Source organism: Nelumbo lutea, chromosome 5 (genome assembly GCF_056320005.1).
Source record: "Nelumbo lutea isolate HS-2025 chromosome 5, American lotus-T2T, whole genome shotgun sequence".
Taxonomy (NCBI): Eukaryota; Viridiplantae; Streptophyta; class Magnoliopsida; order Proteales; family Nelumbonaceae; genus Nelumbo; species Nelumbo lutea.
Window position 1 is genome coordinate 9,227,734 of NC_142688.1, and position 19,245 is coordinate 9,246,978.

A 19,245-nucleotide genomic window follows, 5' to 3' on the forward strand; every position below is an offset into this window, starting at 1 on the left:
TAAATACCATGAAAGTTTAGTGGATTAAGAACGACGACCAAACCGGATGCAGCAATATGTCCCAAATGGTGCAATACCTCTAACAGCAACCCTGGCTGCTATAATTCTATAAAGAGAGATGAAACAGGTCGCACCGTATGCAAAGATCTAAGCCAACTCCTCTGTTCGGCAAAAATTAAGCCCACTTACATGCCCTCACTCGTTAAGATGGTATGCACACAGAAGGATGGGCTTCCAACCTTATTGCATAAGAAAGTTTATTAATTTCAGACCCCAATACGAAACATTTGAATTTGATCTCAAGGCCAACTAATTTCCCTGAGAAATCTTAACTTACGAGGACACACGGTTTTCCAACGTTTTTGTACAAGAGACAATAATCAATAATCTGGGATAAAAAGGTGTTTCAAGAAGCCAACTAATTTCCCTGAGAAATCAGATCTTATGAGGACACGGGTTTCCAACGTTTTTGTACAAGAGACGATAAAGGAGGTGGTGTTTCAAGAAGCCACTCTGCCCTAAAATTAAACCGTAGAACACGCCTAAGAGTAATTCTCCCCATATTTGTTTATATGGCCAAAGCGGAACATAAAAATATGAGCAGGTAAGTTTGAATGATTCTGCTCAATTTAGATCCAGAAAGAACTACAGTGTGCACGCATGTTCTCCAAAACACCTTCGGGATAGGAAACGTAAGTTAAAGAAATATGATACCAGAACAATTCAGTTAAAAATAAGATCATTCCAAAATCATAGGACTACACCTTAACCTTGAGAAGGAAACCTAAATATATAAAGTGACTCCCTGATAAATAATCATGCTCAAAATTGCACAATTACCACGTTTCTTCTCAAAAAGAGAACAAGGAGAATCTCTTATTTCTCCTAATCAAAATAAAGAAGCTTTAACATCATCTACCAGTCTATTGCCACTTGCACTCATCGGCTGCATTCATAGTGCTTGTCCAACAGCTCACTCAAGTACCTGCAACAAACCACAGGTGGAAAAAGGAGTTAATCAAGCAATGCAACATGAAATTCCAATGACCAAATTTCAGTAGCAAAGTGCATGAAAGCTTTATCAAGATTTGCAAAAAAGTAACTAGCCCACCCTAGGGAAAAATCAACTGATACCAAAGGCAACATACAAAAATTCAACTCATCCATCATTATTAATGGGAACTCCAAAGGCTGCTTCATGATTCCCCTTCCCCTACTTTTCTTAAATTAGGATCAAATCCATTAACAGGTAGTCATACTTCTACTCTAAATTATCATCCATCAATTTGCTGAAAACACTCTTCTAGTGCCTTTTTTTTCTCTTTGGAGGGGGTGAAGGGGGGGTCTGGGACCATGGGCAGCAAGCAGCTGACCTGGGGGCAGGGATTCATGCATGGCCCCACCAACCATCCCCCAACAGTGTTTATGGAGTTGGTGGATCCCTCGTTCCCCTTCTATCACTCCCTAACAGTGTTTATAGAGTATTTGGCTTCCCTAGCTTTGACTTGTGGAGTAAATTAGGTCCATCCTTTGCCCTTGCTATGTACCAGGGATGCCACTATTTTCAAACTACAATGTAGGCAATACTTTTCTCCTAACTTGTCATTCAAAGCCATTGCAAAAGCCCCATCCAGATTCCAGCGTTGCATGGAAATGGACACGAGAATCAGAACCCATGTCACGAGTTTGACTTGGCAAGTAGAAAACGCAAGGGCTCATGCACGTCTATAGAAAATATGAACTATTAGGCTATGTTTGGTTTGAAGGAAAAGGTAGGGAAAAGAAGGAAAAAACAGGGAAACCAATACAAGGTTTGTCCCTACCTTTCCCTTCCTTTCCCTACATTTTCCTTCAAACCAAACAAAGCCTTAAAGGTCTAGAGCTTTAATAGTCCATATTTTTTCTGAATTCTAACATTCTATACCACTGAAAAAGGTCTAGAGCTTTATCTATATTACTTATTAATGGTTAATAGAAAAAAAAAATGGCATTCTTAGTTTATAAAGCTGTTCATTTGTGTAAAAAAAGTGGATAAAGGAAAAATGCTACAATGAAGTGTCTATCAAGAATCCATGGAATGCCAGTATCTGATGTGTCATCCACTTTGGAGAGTCCATGTATTTTTTCTGAATTCTAACATTATATACCACTGAAAAAGGTCTAGAGCTTTATCTTTATTACTTATTGATGGTTAATAGAAAAAAAAATGGCATTCATAGTTGTTTATAAAGCTGTTCATTTGTGTCAAAAAAAAAGTGGATGAAGGAAAATGTTACAATGAAGTGTCTATCAAGAATCCATGGAGTGCCAGTATCTGATGTGTCATCCACTTTGGAGAGTCCATGCAACACAGACCCATCCAAACCATTTCCCTCTCTATACAAAACCATATGAAGTTTAACTATCCTACAACTAAAATGCCTGTGTAGACAATGGAATTTTGTAGGATAATCACTGATTCTGCTATCAAACAATACTTAACTTGGCAATATTCACTCATGTTCAATGTGTATTATATGCATGTTAGTTAATTTAAGAACATATTTGTATTCACTATAGGGCAGTAAAAGGCTACTTTGTACTTCAAATAAAAAAGTTAGGACTTTACCCAGTATATAGCTGGGACCAACATTGGTAATGGCCTTTAACTTTGTGGGGTTTTTCATGTATATCCTTTCACATCCTTGATTTGTAGCTGCCGATGTAAATTATTGCTTCAAGTAATTGCAGATAATAGAGAAGGTTTATCCATGTCTTGGATCTATTTAATATTCTACTTAGAACAACTACCAATGAATCCCTTTGTTGATGCTACTATAAATCCCAACTGAAAGGTTGGCATGTATGCATGAGGCATCATGATTGTTTGTTACAACTCCTAAATTTAAATTGGTTGTTTCTTGTTAAGTACAACTTCTCTGCCGGTTTTAAGAATGAGTGATTGCCCTACTCCGACCCTTACTGCCCAACCTGAGAGCGGACAGCTAATGGGTTCCACTTATTGAACAGGGTTCTATGGTCGGTCCGTGACCCCTGGATGCCAAAGGCGTCCTTGGGGTGATCTCATAGTTCCTATGGGGTGGAGACGATGGGGTCAGTCCATGGATTTTTCTTCCTTTTGCCACATTTCACTCAAAGGGTTGAAGGGAGATAGTGCATCAAGCTGTTCAAAAGTCCGCTCACATTCCACTCCTGATCCAGCTAGAGGGCACTACTGAAGATAGGAGGAATTCTCTGCTGCTCTAACTCTCCCGCAGACAAAAGTGACGTACCTTTCTTTACTTAACCTCAACATCTACAATTTTCTTTTTTTTTTTTTTAATTAGATAGACACATCATACATCCCAACCCTGGTGCAGGTCGGATTTAATCCAAAGTCCCTGCTACAACCAGTGGGAGACCTTACCAACTAGCCAGTTGGCACCTCAAGACCTATGAATTTTCTTGGTCATATCAAGAAAGGCAGATAATAAGACCGTTTTTATAAGCAATATGTAGGCAGAGAAACCAAAACAGCATCATTCATAGATGGTGGCATAGCTATGGTAAGCAACAATAACTAGTATCTATAAGCACCTATATCAAAAGATGTAAAAGATACTCTTAATGAATAAAAGAGTGCAAAAATATCTTTAAGCACCAGACCTCTCCCATCTTAAAATTTAGATAGTTTCCAGTTTAGTAGACCTTAAATAAGGTGTAAGATATTGCTCTAGTGCAGTGAAAACATTAACTAGCCAAGTAACCACACATTTGGATTGCTAGTTGCAGTGATTTAGAAGGCACTCCTCAGGCGTGCCTAGGTGCATAGACAAAATGCATTTCAGGGTATGTGCCTCACCTAGGTCCTTGGCGCAACCCTTTCAAAAGGCGCATGCTTGGGCTCTAGTGCAGTGAAAACATTAACTAGCCAAGTAACCACACATTTGGATTGGTAGTTGCAGTGATTTAAAAGGCGTGCCTCAAGTATGCCTAGGTGCACAGGCAAAGTGCATTTCAGGGTATGTGCCTCACCTAGGTCCTAGGCGAAACCCTTTCAAAAGGCGCACGCCTGATGCGCCTTGCGCCTCAGCCCAGGTGTGCACCTTTTGAAAATTTGACGCTTTTTTGGATTTTTTGAACATAGCGGCTGGGCCAGAGGCTCCGAGAACCCCCAATTTGGTAATGTTGTTCATTCATTCATCATAATAAAATTTCTTAAAAAGCAATTAAAACTATAAAATCATTATTTTTTGTGTGAAAACTAAGAATTTAAGACCTAACGTGGACTTGTTTGGGCTTGCCTCGAGAGGCGTGGCACAAAGGCGGCTCGTAGAATCAAGAATGTAATATGTTTTACATTACATTAGCTACTTGAAGTAATGCAACTGAGTGAAAAAGGAAATTAGAGGTTTTACATGCTTGAAAATGTTTTATATGTTTGATTTTATTTTTAAATTCTCATTTGAGTATGCTTTACATCTTATGTTTATGTATTTTAATTTTAGATAATAGGTTTTTTAAAACATTATTTTAAAATTTAAGTTTATATTTTTTATTAATATTATGTTTAATATTTTTTTTTATTTTTTTGGCTTTTTTTTTTTAATTTTCTGACTTTTTTTTATTTTTTAGCAATTTTTTGTATTTTTGCGCCTTGCTTCAAAAAGGTGCCCGCCTCGCCTTGTGCCTTGCGCTTTTAAAACACTGGCTAGTTTACTATAATGGCAATTATAAACCATGGGGGTGTCAAAAAGCTCCTTATGTTCTTCTCTCCCCCTCACACATCTGGTCTATAAAAATCTATGAATGACCTTTAATAATGAGACACTTGTACACCATGGAGACAAATCCCTATAGGAAAGATACAAATGGTTCTCTTAAAGACTTCCTAGGTTCACAAGATCTGAGCAAACAAGAATGATCACTCCATCCATGTCTCTGGAGTGTGGACATTCCCAACACTTGATGGACCTAACTTGCTCAAAGTCGTTAGGAAGGGCCAGCTCCTATTATCTCAAGTTTGTAGGGGTAAATCTAGAAATGGAGTGTGGCATTCCTTTCATCCCTCACTCACTATAATACTGCATGAAGCAGGGCTCTCCATACAGCTTTTCCTCATGATAACTGCTTACAGAACAACCAACAATGATCCATAACTATAGCAGTTAAAGGAGATGTATACCCTAAGTTGTGGGATTGTGCATTATAATTCATAAAAGTGATTGATTGCATACTTGTGTATGAGACAAAATTACAGAGAACAACTGAGTAGTTCCTTGTGTAGAGAACAAAAATATGGATGGAGATAAGCAGTGGTTTGGACACTTTTTATAGAAGTAGATCGTAAGTATTGATCTTCTTCTAAGCCACCTCCCAAAAGAATGCCCTTATCTTGGGAGAGGCAATATCCTTCCAAAGAACTGTAGGAGGAAATTAGTTGAAGTTTGAGCTAATCAAAACACAAACACCAAAGAAGGAAGAGGAAAGCTTTCTACTTGGTTTCCATATCCATTCATCCAGCTACGATAACTTAATTTATATAGCCACTACTAGGGCTGGGGTCACCCTTCATGGCTTCCACTTTAGAAGTAAAACTTACAAGAAACAACTCCTAATTGCACTAGGACTAACTGACCAAGGAACCCAAATGAAACACATGAGAACATCCAGACACAGACCTAAACTCCCAAAGTAATTCTAATAGCGGGATTCTAATAACTGCCAACTGAGGGGTAGCCCAGTTGGTACACTGGATGAATTGTCCCAGCGGTGGTGCGGTTTCAAATTCCGCTATTATCATCTCTGTAAGAAAAGAGCTGTTGATGTGATTGCCATTATCTTATGGGGGTGTCAAGCAGTGATTAATACTAAAAAAAACATAATTCTAATAACCAGCTACTAATACTACAGCAACTTTTTTTTTGAGAGAAGGCAACTGGCAAAGTATAATTATATTATTTGTAAGAAAAAATGTACAGTGTAAGGCACCCCCCTTTACAGTGAGAGGCTGTACAGTACAATGCAATCACAAAAGTATACAAGTGTGCTAGTTACAAAAAAGAGCGTAAAATAAAGGTCCAAACCACATCAAATAATGACACATTGACACGGTATCAAAAAATATAAAATTGCCACTAGCACAGGAACCTGGAGTTATCTCTTCTTTAATGGCTTCTTTGCCTTGCTTCTACATATATCAAAAGCCTTTCTGAATTTAAATTCAAAAACCCTAGAGATCTCTAAACTTATAAAGGATGAGACGGGAAATGTAGTGTATTTTAACAGACCAAATAATGCTTTTATTTGTGGTAGTAGTGTTCTATATTCTATATTCCATGTCATGTTGCATATTTGTGATTGCTATTATCCTTAAAATTCTATTTGCATAGCCACCAATTTGACTAGAAAGGCTAAATTCACAACCTCATTGCCTTGACTACACTGGTAGGTTGGTTGCTTTGCAAATAAAAGGCAAATCAATACAAAAAACATTGCAAGATAGGAATCAAACCCAAGCCACTGAAAACCGATAAGAAAAACACCAAGCCTTTGAAAATTTAAAACTGACCCTACCAAGCTACCACATATGTGATCAATAGATTTACTTACAAAGAACATTTCCTGAATTAATGCACAAGTTTTAGTTGACCAAACCTAGTTGTATGACCAGCAGACCATCTTTAAAAGTTAGAAAGCCTATAACTCAGCCTTTAATCTCAATCATGTCCAAAGGAGTTAATAAGAATAAGTAACTATCTTTGATCCAAGTTCATTGCAAGCCATTTTATAGCCTATGCAAAACCAAGGCAATTCTTCACCACCACAACCAAAAACCTTGGTGCATTTTGATGGCATCTGGCCTCCCACCAAGTCAGTACTTCTCTCCCGAGAATTGAATAGCTTACTCTGACCGTTCTTATTCTCATACCTTGACCATCATATTTTAACCATGCCCTCCAACAGTGTTCTTTTTATACCATATATTCAATCTCATATTTCTAACATATTTTAGTATGTCTTTACTCTTTAAAATGTCTTTCACAACACTAATGACAAATATGGGAATGGAAATTAGTTTACTAGAGTTCTCAAGTGATATGGTCCTGCCACAAAACAAAAGCAAACGCAGAATGCAAACCAGAACAACCAAGTGATCAAAGACAATTTTATTTCTAAAAACATAGAAGGTTAAAAAAAGAAAGACATTAAAAAGAAAGAAAATCGATTGTTTGATATTGTTCATAGAAAGTTAGAAACAACCTACGTGCTTCCCTATCAAATAAAATATCCAAACTTTACAAGTCAAGCATTTATATCCAAGAGGTTTTATAAGATAGTAGAAACAATAATATTAAGTAGAAAAGAACAGAAACCTAGTATTTCAGACCAGATATCGCTTTCCTTCTTTAAAGATCGTGACTTTCTGTTTATTTACCTATAAAAAATCAGTAATCTTATCCACATTTACGTTAGGGGGAAAAGGAACAAAAAGAACCTACAGTGTAACATCACTCTCCTGCCTTTGGATCATTGACGGCCTCGCGTATCACCCATCTTTTCCATTTTTCCCTATCAATCTCAATCCCAATTTCTTCTTATCAAACAAAATTAGAAACTTAAAAAACCTAGCTAGCATACACGTCATAAATCAAACAAACGCGACATTAACCAATAACCAAGAAACAGAAATAGCCAAATAATAGAATGAACTCTAAAGTATAAGTTCTCTAACACATAAGCAGTAGGCAGACGGAAAAGATAATAATAAACAAGAATTCCACTCTTTTTTTTGGTCCCTCTCGTTGTTGTTCTTTTTCTGGTCCTAGAAACAGTAAGACTCACAAAGAGACTACTAGCGATCCTGACAAGTACGACAGAAGGTACCCTGAGACAGCTCACAACATGCACGCGCGTCGACAGCGAGGTGTGACGTCAGGCGAGCGGCAGCCACTACGCTATGCAGGGGAAGGAGCGATTGTGTGCACCCTAGCTCCCCCATCATCCTGTCAAATTCATAGAAATAAGCAAACAAAGAAGGAGAAGAATAGTTTGATTCAGAAAAACCTATGTCTTGATAATTTGACCTACCTTGGATTAGCGAAAGCTAAACGGCGGGGTTGCAGGCGAGGAGCAGCAAGTGGTGGCGCGCTAAAGCGGGGAACCGGCCGTGGAGGCCGAAACGAAGGAGCTCTTGCGGCGGAGATCAAAGACCTCGAAAATGATCCGCTGCGCCAAGCCATCTCCGTCTCTCGCTCTACTACTCTGGTGAGACAACTGGGATAAGAGCTACTACAACAGAGACCCGAGGGTTTTGCCCTTTTGGGAATAGAAGCCAGGGTTTAAAAGGGAAAACTACTGATCAATGCTTAGTTCAAACAATATTTTCTCTTGGCTGCCTCATTGTTTAAAAACTTGCCCAGACTTACGCAGGAATAATCTATAAGAATACAATTATAGATTATTTAAGTTTTTATTAAAATGCTCACATTTCTTATTTAACCCCTTCATTAACACTTGTATTTAAGTTTTTAATTTTCATTCTCTCTTATTAAATCTCATATTTAAGTTAATTTTTATTAATAAATATTATTAATTAGATCTATGTCCAATACTTTTAAAAACATAAACTCATATATTTTAAAAATTATTTTTTATCCAAACAATAACTTGGCAATTCAAATATCCAAATCAAATTGACCAAAAACACTATTGTACTTTGTTTTGCCAAAAAAAACCCCTTGACCATTAAAAATACGTTAAATTACCAAAATACCCCACTAAACTTTTTTTTTACCCTTTTCTCTTAAAACCTGTTTAATCTATTGTTTTCCCTTTCTTCTCTTCCTTTCCCCTCCCTCACCGTCCTCTCTCATTCTTTCTCTCTCCCAACTAACCAAAATGAAAGGACGGAGGAAACCCATCTCTCTCACAGCTCTTCTCTTTAAAATTATGATATCATCTTTTTCCATTGACATCTCAAAGTCAAAGTAAAAGAAGTGGTCAATTTGTCTAATTTATCTGAAAGGTGGAAGAAGTTTTTGGAAAAGTCAAATTTCAGAGGAAGTTAAAAGAGGGAAAATCTGTGGAGCTACCGATCGAGGAAGTAACCGGCTATTCTGGGTTTCCTCTTATGGCTGTAATTTAGCGGACAGCAAGGAAACCTCATATTCTTTCTCTTTCATTCGTCCACGCTTCGCGGGATTTTTTTTTTTTTTTCTCTCCAACCAATGGTTCCATTATCTTTTTCGATTTTCTTTCTCATTTAGCTTATCTATCCTTCCTTTTGATTTCTTTTTTATTTTTCTTTTGATAACCCCATTTGTTTAATGGATCTCATTCGTGGTTAAAACTCCTACCTTTTTGTCTTTTAATCCTTTTCGAAGTGTTGATATTAGTCACAGTAGATAGGCTGATGATCATCGCCCACTATCCAACGGTATCACAACTTGATTCTTTAAACTATCATAGACAATATTATTGCCATTATTAGAAATCGATGTCTCACCAAGCAAATACTCTGTTTCTTCAAGATTTTGTTCTACCCATGGGTGTTTGTTCGACCTCCTTAACCCCACTGACTCCATAGTTACTTCTTTCATCGTTGGTCTTTCCTCTCCCTTCACACTTAGGCATCTCTTAGCAAGCTGAGCGACTTCTTGGAGTTGATCCTTGCTGCATTCATTTAGAACTCTGCCCTCCAAAATTACTGAAACATTGTCTTTTTTCATTGAAGTTACAAAATGGGTAGCCAAGTTTCTCTCCTTTTCAGGTCTTTCAAATTCAAGTGCTTTGTCGAGAAACGTTGACCGCTCAATTGGTTACTGGGTCGGTCTTCATAAGAAAAAGAGTTTTTTTTCCTATCGTTTTCATTTTGGAATTGGATCTTACGCCATTGAGCTTTGAATAGCAGCTCTACTCTCTCCGAACTAGTGGGATGATGTGTTGTATATAAATTCATGTGGATGTGAGATTTGCAATTTTAAATATCACTGAACAAATGCATCTCTAGGACTCATTAGGATCAAAATCGTGAACATATCGTGGTTGTAGATGCATGACAGAACTAACTAGCTCAGAATTTGTCTGAGTGCGCTGAACATGAGACTCTGGTATGCTCCACACTTGGAGCTGCCCAACGGGATGGTGCTGAAGGGGGCGACGTTGGTAGCCATTCGACCAAGTGAGCAGATTGCCGCCAAGAAAGAGATCTCCGATAGTTCTTGGGTTTCAACAGCATTTGAGGAAGAGGAGCCGTATGGAACGGTAGCGAAGCTGCTGGTGAAAAGATGGACCTATTGTCTTGAGATGAATTCCTTCTGAGTGCAGCTAAAATTGAGGTAATTTTACCAAACTCTCTTCTACCCCTGGTCATCGGGTGCAGGATAAAGTGGTAGCGGTGAACTGTGTAGTGAAACCCAGACCCTTGACAACTGCTCCTCTTGTGGTCGAGCAGCAATGAGTATCCTCGACAAGATTCAACACTATCAAGGAGGATACACTTCCTCGGGAAGAAGAAAGGGGAAGGGGAAGAAGAGAGATCGGGGGAGAGGGAGAGAGAGAGAGAGGGAGGATTTCGGAAGTCTGCCCTGCTGCAACTGTTACGTGAGGTGAGGGAAGATGAACAGTGTTTTTCTAATAGTTATTATAAGGGTAGTATGGGGATTAAAAAATATTAACGGTGGATTTCAACGGAAGGTTAATGAAAGGGGGGTCTTTGTCCCAAAACAAAATATAGGGGGGTCTTTGTCACAGACCCCATAGTGCAAGGGGGTCTTTGTAATTTACCCTAAAATTTTTAAATAGAAATAAATATAAAAAATTACATAAATGTAGAAAAAATAGACACATTTATGATATTTTTATTGATGATGAAAATGAAATACATAATCTAAAACTAACAAAAATGAAATTATTTTCCTATTTGGTAGATATCAATAGTTCAACTTTGGGTCAAATCTATCAACCTTGAATGTCATAATTAAATAATAAAAATTAATAAAAAATAAAAAACACATAAATTTTACAAAAAAAAAACACTTGGGCACATGTATAATATCATCTATTTATATAATAAAAAAATAAGCGTACATAACAGTATTATTTTTGCACACATGGAAATAAAAAAAAATTATAGAAAAATTAAACATATCTATAACTCCATATTTACACTACTATTAAAAATATGAATAAAACTGTGGGTCTTTCTTTTGACTAAAATACCCTTTTTTAATTTAATTCCTATTTAATTGTGAGGTTTAAAATGTAGTTTGAACTATAATTTTCACCTCATTCAATTTTCCGTCTTTAAATCTTACATTTTTTTAATAACTAAACAAAAAAAGTATACATTAAGAAGATAAAAAACATTACAAAAAGAAGAATCCAACCAAATAGATAGGCTTGCCAATGATACCCAAAATTTTGTAGCCCAATATGAGGTGCTTAAGTAATCAAATCTAGACTCAATAATCTGCATCTGATTAATAGTGAAAAAACAAAAAATAAAAAAATAAAAAAAAAAATACATGAATTTTATAGAACATTTTGGATACATTATTCCTATCATTATCATCATATAGAATTATCAAGTGCAAAGCACATGCATGCTTACTAGTGCACCAACAAGCAACTAGATTTTTGCTTCTAACAATTATTGAACTTTGTAAAAAAAAAAAACCACTTTAGATCTTAAATAAAAGTCTTTTTTGTTATTTGAGTTATGATGGAAGGACCGCTTTAAGGAAAAAATATGATCATGTGGCATTGTTCAAGTTCAAAAAACACCACTTTAGACCCTAAAGTTTGAAAAGGTCACCTTAGATGTTAAAAATATCTATCAGTTAAAAAAATAGAGTTTGTTAACCTTAAAGTAAATTACTTCAAGTATTTTATAAAATTATAGTCATTAAAATAACAATAATTAATTTACAATAAATAATTAACAACAATTAATAGTAAATTATTACCAGAACACTAACTTAATTAACTTAACTAATAGTAAGTTAACAAGAACTTAATTTATTTAATTAACTTAGTTAACTTAGTAATTCAATTTGTTTAGCTAAACTAATTTACTTAATTTCTTTAATTATTTTAGTTACTTAGTAACTTAATTTACTTATTTTTCTCAATTAGCTTTGATTATTTAATATTTCTATTTACTTAAGTTAAGTGGGCTTGGTGGTCAAACCAAAAAGCTCACATTGGGGAAGATGGATTTCAAATTCTTGAATTTTCTGTATGTTTGTTATGGTTCATCTGGAAGGCCAGAAATAATCTGGTCTTTAATGATATCAGGATTACACCCTCATTGTCTATTGTTCTTGCAAACAAAATGATGGAGGCAGTGAAGATAGTTTCCCAACAAGCATCAACAGACTGTTCTTAGACTGATACAATGTAAGCCCCTTGTTTTTTGAACCAGTAGCCTGCTTCATGCTGTAAAGCTATTTTAGATGGGGAGCTTTTCTGTTTTCCAGTATCAGTGGTTATGGTTTTGTGTTAGGGAATGTTGTTTGGCTGCTAAAAGACTGGGGTTTGTGAATATCTGAGTGGAATCAGATTCAAAAAGTGTTATTAAGATCCTCTCTTCAAGATCGTTTGTTTGATCCCCTTTGATTTTGTCCATTGTGTAGGATATTTACCCTTTAGCAGGCCCAGGTTCAAAATTTCTTCATGTGAATCGAGAAAAAGGTCCAAGCAATTCATGAGTTAGCTTCAAGAGGTAAAGCAAACTTTCGAGCAGTTTGGAGATCACCTCCCAGGTGGTTAGAATGATTGTTAGAGGTTGGAGAGGTTGTTTGTTTGTTAGTTTTTTTTTTTCTCTCTCCTGTTTTCTTTTCTCTATGTTTCTTTTGTTGTTCTTACATTTTCCCACCGAAAAAGAATCACTCAATTGATTAATTTACTCATTTAGTCTAATTAGGTTGATTGTTTTAATTGGTCAATTTACTTAATCAATTAGTTAATTCACTTAATTGCATGGTTTTAAAATTGTTGTTGATGCTGACGGTTGAACCAGTTAACTGTTTGATTCCGTTTTATACTTGGCTTGAAAATTTCCTGGAATGGTCAACCAACCACTGCTTTGGATGGTTGAAGCACTAATTATTTGATCTAATGAATGATTTCTGGGTCATTTTTTATATTCAAAATGTCACTAGCTGATCCATTTCGACCAAACAATCAAACCATTGACTTGAACACTAGTGGTCAAAGCGTTTTTATTTTTGGGTCACTTTTTAAAATCTTGTTTAGTTGGCTTAATTTACTTATTTAGATTAATTAATTTTACTTATTTTACTCAATTAATTTAGTTTATTGGATTAATTTAATTTTTTTATCAAATTGCTTAATTTATATAATATGTTTATTTTACTTAATTATATTAATTGGTGTAATTTATTTAATTTAATTAATTAAATTTATACCATCATATACCCTAAAATAATTTACTTAATCAATTTTATTAAAATGGCCTCAAACTTTAGGATCTAAAGTGGCATTTTCAAATATGAGCAGTGTCACGTAAACATACTTTTATTATTTTATTCATTAATGCCATATATTTTTACTTTAAAGTGGTCTTTTCAATCATAGTTTGAGATGAAAATGGTCCTTTTAATTCGTTTGGAGTTTAAAACAGTTTTTTTTTTTTTTTTTTTGCAAAATTCATGGGTTGTCAGAATAAAAAATCAATAGCAAATTAATAAGACCCTTTTGAAATACAAAGCCAAGGTGGAAAAGTGTTGGGCCCGTTTGATCCTTTTGTTTTTGTTTTTCACCAAACATTGATTATAAGATGTTGAGCCAAAAGTTGAGTTGTGATGTGGGCCATGCTGGCGTTTTGCACTATAGTAGTCGTGCTAAGCCAAACCCAAGCTCATAGTAGGTTGGCACAATAAATAAAAAAAAATGAAAAATAAAAAAAAAAAGATAGATAACAAATTGAAAAAATTCTTAGTTCTACTTCATATTAATTTTAATATATACAATTGTTCATATTAGTGTAAAAGCACATGATATGTGTGTATTGCAGTTCTAGCCAAAAGCCACCGTAGGAAAGTCCTCCCAAACTCAGCTTATAGCGTTGCAAGAGCAGAAAAAACACCTAAAAAGTCATGAAGCCTTATTTGGTAAAAATCCATAAAGTTGAAAAAAACCCCTTTCATAAACCAAAAAATTGACTTTCCAATGTGTAGGTACATGGTGGTCGTTAAGATGATTAAAGTACAGAGGGTGTCAAATCAACGCTATATTGATGCTTGAGATGAATCCATAATCCATCGCACGTTTGTGATGAATTCAGCGTAGATCTACGATTGCGATGAATTCATACTCAAAATGGGTTGCGATGAACATCGGCTATCGCGAATCCACGATAAACCTTAGACATACATAACCTTGCGATAAAGCTTAGACACACGCAAATTTGTGATGATCTATAAAGACGCGTGTAGATTTGCGATGAACTTCAGATGCATGTAAAGTTGCGATGGACCCAAGACCATTACAGAACCATAGAATCACAGTAAATCGAGAATAAATACCGGTTACATGTGCGTCTTTAAATTACGCATGCAGGTTTAATGAAAGTATGCCCACAGAACGATGACGTCACCTGCACGGTGACGTCACTTGCGCTACATCATTATGATAGGGTCACATATGGAGAGAATCCGGAAGGAATAGAATCCTTTAATAATACTTCCTTAATAGTCAAACAAAATAAAAGATCTCATTTCCTAACAGGAAAGATCCTCTTTCCTAATAGGAAAGAACTCCTTTCTTGATAACTTTACTTTATCTCTATAAAAGGAGAAAAGCAATTCTTCCCAAGGGACAACAATAATACAACTTTGACCTAAAGTTTCTGAGGGAGAGGCAACTCCTTTCTCTCATCTCTTCCCTACATCCTCTCTTTCCTGCCACCATCTTTGGACCTTCGAAAACTGACCAACCTCCACCTTACCATGTTACCTACACAATGAACACATCATAAATAACTTCTCATAAACAACTCAACCAACACAACTCAATCATTGCAAAAGCTATTCCAAACGGGCACTTACATTTAAGAGGGCTTTCATGCACCGGCTTTTGGCTTTGGAAGGTGGGGCCATCGAAATGGCCTGAATGTTTGGTAGAAATTTGGTAATAAAAATGAAGAGCCAAATTTAATCATGGTGTAGCCATTTAGGAATTAGTAGGAACTAAACTAAAGCATCCATCTACGAAGCTAAGTCATCCCAAATAAAAAAAAAAAATCAATGAACTAACCCTTGTTTCCATTTTTGGTACGGTCATTTATGAGAGCCAAAAAACAACAAAATTTGTGGATTTAGAAATCCTAGTAGGATACGTAGATATTATGGGTTTTTACTGTAAACTAAAGATCTTTCTGTTTTTTTATTTTTTTGGTATTTTCTGTAATCAAAAGTTCTAAACATATCCTACTAGGATACGTATGTATTGTGGGCTAAGTCTAAAATATTTAGACCCAGCCATGACTAACAAATTTGTCGAATTGATGCAAGCCCGGGTGTGGGATGGAATCTTTAATAGATTCATCCCAATAGAGTCCGATCTCCTGTCGCAGTCGCACATGGAGAATATCACATCCCCTGTATACAAGATATTTCCAATTCATGAGGGTAGTGTATTCTGGATAGGTGTGAGCAGTTTTCGTAAGCAGGAAATCCGGAGTCATCCCAACGTGTTAATAGGAAAAACGAAATATTGAACATCATCACTGTTTTCCGTCGGATGCGTTCACGTCTGCCATTTCTTTAGTCTACACCGCTACTGTGCTTGAGGCTCAAATGGGTATACACACCACTACCGGTGGGTTTTCTTCCTCCATCGCCAGCGGTGGCAAGGGCTTCTCCCCTTTCTCTCCCTACCCTGCCTCCGCTCTCCCCTGTTCCACCGTCCACCGGTGACGGTTTGAATAACGGTTTCTCCCCTTTCTTTCTCTCGCGCTCTCCATGCCTTCGACGGTTTGGTTGGACTGTACTGTGTGTGGAGGAGATTCCGAAATTTATACCTAACGGTGGAAGATAGATGTTTAGTGGCTCTCAAGCATTACCAAAGGACATGAATCTTTTGTTTCCTTCGAGCTTCAAACATCGGAAAGAATTGCAGTCAAAGAGGAGAGAGGCAAATGTGATTTCACCGAAATGAAAAAGGGTGATTACAATTCACTTTGACCAAGTTTCTGCCACCCAACAAAATTTCGTCAAATCTTCACCAAGCTCAACTCAAATTATAAGTTACCTGTTTTATATTTCTGGTTCTCCCCTCTGCAGTCTGTGTATAGGGTGACCTACCAAAGGTAACAGGACTTCCTAAGACTCTTGTCTATTTTTCATTTACCTTGACAAACCCTCACATCTTGAATTCACCAACGGAGTTGAATTCATCAACTCCGTCACCGAGGTCTGTCAACGCCAGTTTTCAATTTGGATAAATTTCTTAAATTACCTTATGATTTAGTTAAGTATTTTTATGTTTGAAAATTGACTAATGATATACTTATTGTTCATGACAAAAAATACTATTTTACCCTTTGTTTTTCTTGAAATTTTTACTTCTTTTGCGTTTTTCGTGATGATCGTCGTCTTCGTCATGGCTCTACTTATCTCATCTTCTATCACCGTTGATACCAGCGGAGAGTACCAATTGGGTTGGCTGCCGACGAGATCGACCTGCCAAGGCTCCATGGAGGGGTGCATGGCTGGCGACTACGAGTTCGAAATAGATTCTGCTCCCGACGCGGTGTATCTTACTACAATTGCAAACCCGGAGCTCAAACCAATCCTTACAACCGAGGTGTTGCAACATCATCACTCGGTGCCAGAGCTAGTTCTGTATTTTCCTTTCACTTATTTCTTTGATCCTTATTCTGGGATTTAATGGGGGTGTTTGTTAATTGTTATACAAGAGGAAGAGGGGAGGAGGAAGCTGGTTGGGAGGGGGGTGTTTGATTTGAATTATATTGGAGATGTTATTTTAACTATAATTGGCTGCTTGTGTAAAACATTCTTTTTTTTTTTTTTCATCATTGTTATTCACTTACATATTTCTTCTTTTTTGTTTTCTATTGTTATAATTTGATGTAGATCATCTTTTCTTTTTCTCTGCACATTGAAAGGATTAATGGGTTTTTGGAGTTTAGGCAGTCTAGAATCCATATAGAACAGTTCAAAAAACAGTTTTTCCTTTCATTGTTTATTCTGCGATGTGTTCATTGATGTCCATCTCCCTCTATCTAGCGGGTCTGTGTCTACCATAGAATTAATGCCATTTCTTTTAGTTATGGGTTTGTGCTGGAACTTGTTTTTCTGTTTGAAATTTGAATTCTGCTCTCTTCCTTCTTCCACTGTAGTCGAGGGGAAAAGATTTGGCGAAGGAAAGAAATAGGAGGATTGGAGGAAGAAAAGGTAGAAAAAAATGGATTTCTTTTTTTTTATTATTATTTTTTCATCTTAAGAAATTTATATAGAAATCAAGAGCAGAACAGTGGGCAGTGGACACCATTAATTCGTTTTCCTCAAGTAAAAAGGAGATAAAAAAAATGGAGAGATAAGAGAGATGGCTTGGAATGCTTAGATGTCATTTGGATTTGGGTATCCACCATCCACCATTTACCAATCTCCAAACAAACCCTTATATCCAAAAGAAAGGAAGCTGGGAAGGATCTACGCCTCTGAAAACAATCAGAGTCTGTGAGCCGACCCATTGCATATTATAGCAAAACAGGAGAAAGAAAAGGCCTTATTAGCTTAAACTCACTGACAAGACGCTCCCAACAGGAAAAAGAAGGGGAGAGAAGAGGATAAAATTGGGTTTAAAAAAAAAAATATATATATATATATATATATATATATATATATATATATATATATATATATATATATTAAGTACGAATGAGTTCTGACAGAATATTAATAGAATTTAATAATAAAGATAAAGTTAATCAATTATTAAAAACAGTAGATATAAAGTTAGTTAATTTTCAAACAGTAAAAATACAGTTAGCCAATTAACTAAACCACAAGGATAATTTAAGAAATTACCCTTTCAATTTTAACCTTGCCACCGATTTGGTAAAGATGGTTTGAATGTCCAATGGGACTCGATCCCAAGTCTCCACTCCAATCAGAGAGACTTTAGCAGCAGGACTTAGGAGAGATGAGAGGAGACTTGTTTTGTGTTGGTGAGGAAGAAGTAGCCGAACTTGGTAATGCCCATGAATATCTAGGTCATTTTTGTCATTTAATCAGTTGGTCTAAAACACAGTCACAAAACCCGTTACCAACGTTATCAGGTGAAATCTAAAGTTTGTTTAAAACATAGGTAGGTGGCTTTGTTATTCACCACATGATTTTAAAACCGCCGTTGACCAGGCCAGTCAAGGTATCGGTTCCATTTTAGTGTGAACCGTTATTATACTAAAAAACGTAGAATTGCGTCAATGAACCATTGATCCGAACAATCTGACCGCTGAACCATTTGACCCGAATAATAGTTTACAGTCTAATATACTTTATTTAAAATTTCAAAAAAAAAACAGAGAAAAATATAGTGGGAAACAAGCAGATCTGAGAGAGAGAGAGAGAGAGAGAGAGATCAGGTTCAAAGACGAGCTTCGACCCCATTTAGCACGTCTTTTCACACGGTCTTTCAACTGCTTACAAGCCGAGAAGACCGAAAATAGGTCTATTCCCGTTTGGCACGTGGAAGATCTCATCACCAAAAGATAGGGCACCGAAAAGACGTAGGAAGCCTATTTTGGGAAACTCCAAATGAAGCTTCCCGCGTCTTCCACATTTTAATCTTGTGCGAAAAGACCCAAAATGACGCATGTTTGCCAAACGGTCTTTGGACTACCCAAATCTTACATTGAAAGTTCAATGTGTCTATGCGCTAAGGGAAGATATTCTCAAAAAGACTTGCCAAACAGGTTCGAGATCTATGAGAGAGATCTCAAATTACAGATCTACGAGAGAGAGATCCTACCACTGCAAGTCACCATTGTCATTGCCATCACCACTATAGGTCACCTACACCTCTGCCTTTTCCTCCTTTCTTATTCCATTCTCTTTCTTTCTCACAACCTTCTTTTTTTCCCCCTTCTTTAAGCCAACAGAGCCCTTTTCGCACTCTCATTCTTATCCCCACCCCTTCTCATTAACATTTATATCCATCTTACCTTAATATTCCAATCCACAGGATAAGATGAGAAATACTATTGAATCATTT

The 19,245-nt window shown here is 36.4% G+C and overlaps 1 protein-coding gene and 1 long non-coding RNA gene across 5 annotated transcripts; one reads left to right on the top strand and one right to left on the bottom strand.

Moving 5' to 3' along the window:
* Positions 1-663: 663 nt before the first annotated feature.
* LOC148850219 (caspase-6 protein) lies at positions 664-8,901 on the bottom strand. 4 transcript variants are annotated; one of them, XR_016099487.1, is made up of 4 exons: positions 8,071-8,901; positions 7,825-7,985; positions 7,482-7,551; positions 664-985 (listed from the first exon to the last, which is right to left on the bottom strand). XR_016099487.1 is itself a non-coding variant. In XM_088946074.1 (4 exons), exons 1-3 carry the CDS (start codon positions 8,220-8,222, stop codon positions 7,529-7,531), a joined length of 294 nt encoding a protein of 97 aa, XP_088802200.1. In that variant the 5' UTR covers positions 8,223-8,901; the 3' UTR covers positions 664-985; positions 7,482-7,528. The 4 variants fall into 4 exon arrangements, 3 of the variants coding, with proteins under 3 accessions (XP_088802200.1, XP_088802199.1, XP_088802201.1); XM_088946074.1 differs by having other exon boundaries at positions 7,867-7,985; XM_088946073.1 differs by lacking the exon at positions 7,482-7,551.
* Positions 8,902-15,633: 6,732 nt separating this feature from the next.
* LOC148850220 (uncharacterized) lies at positions 15,634-17,079 on the top strand. The gene is made up of 2 exons (XR_016099601.1): positions 15,634-16,315; positions 16,650-17,079. It is a non-coding gene; the product is annotated as an uncharacterized LOC148850220 (long non-coding RNA).
* The last annotated feature ends 2,166 nt before the right edge of the window (positions 17,080-19,245 follow it).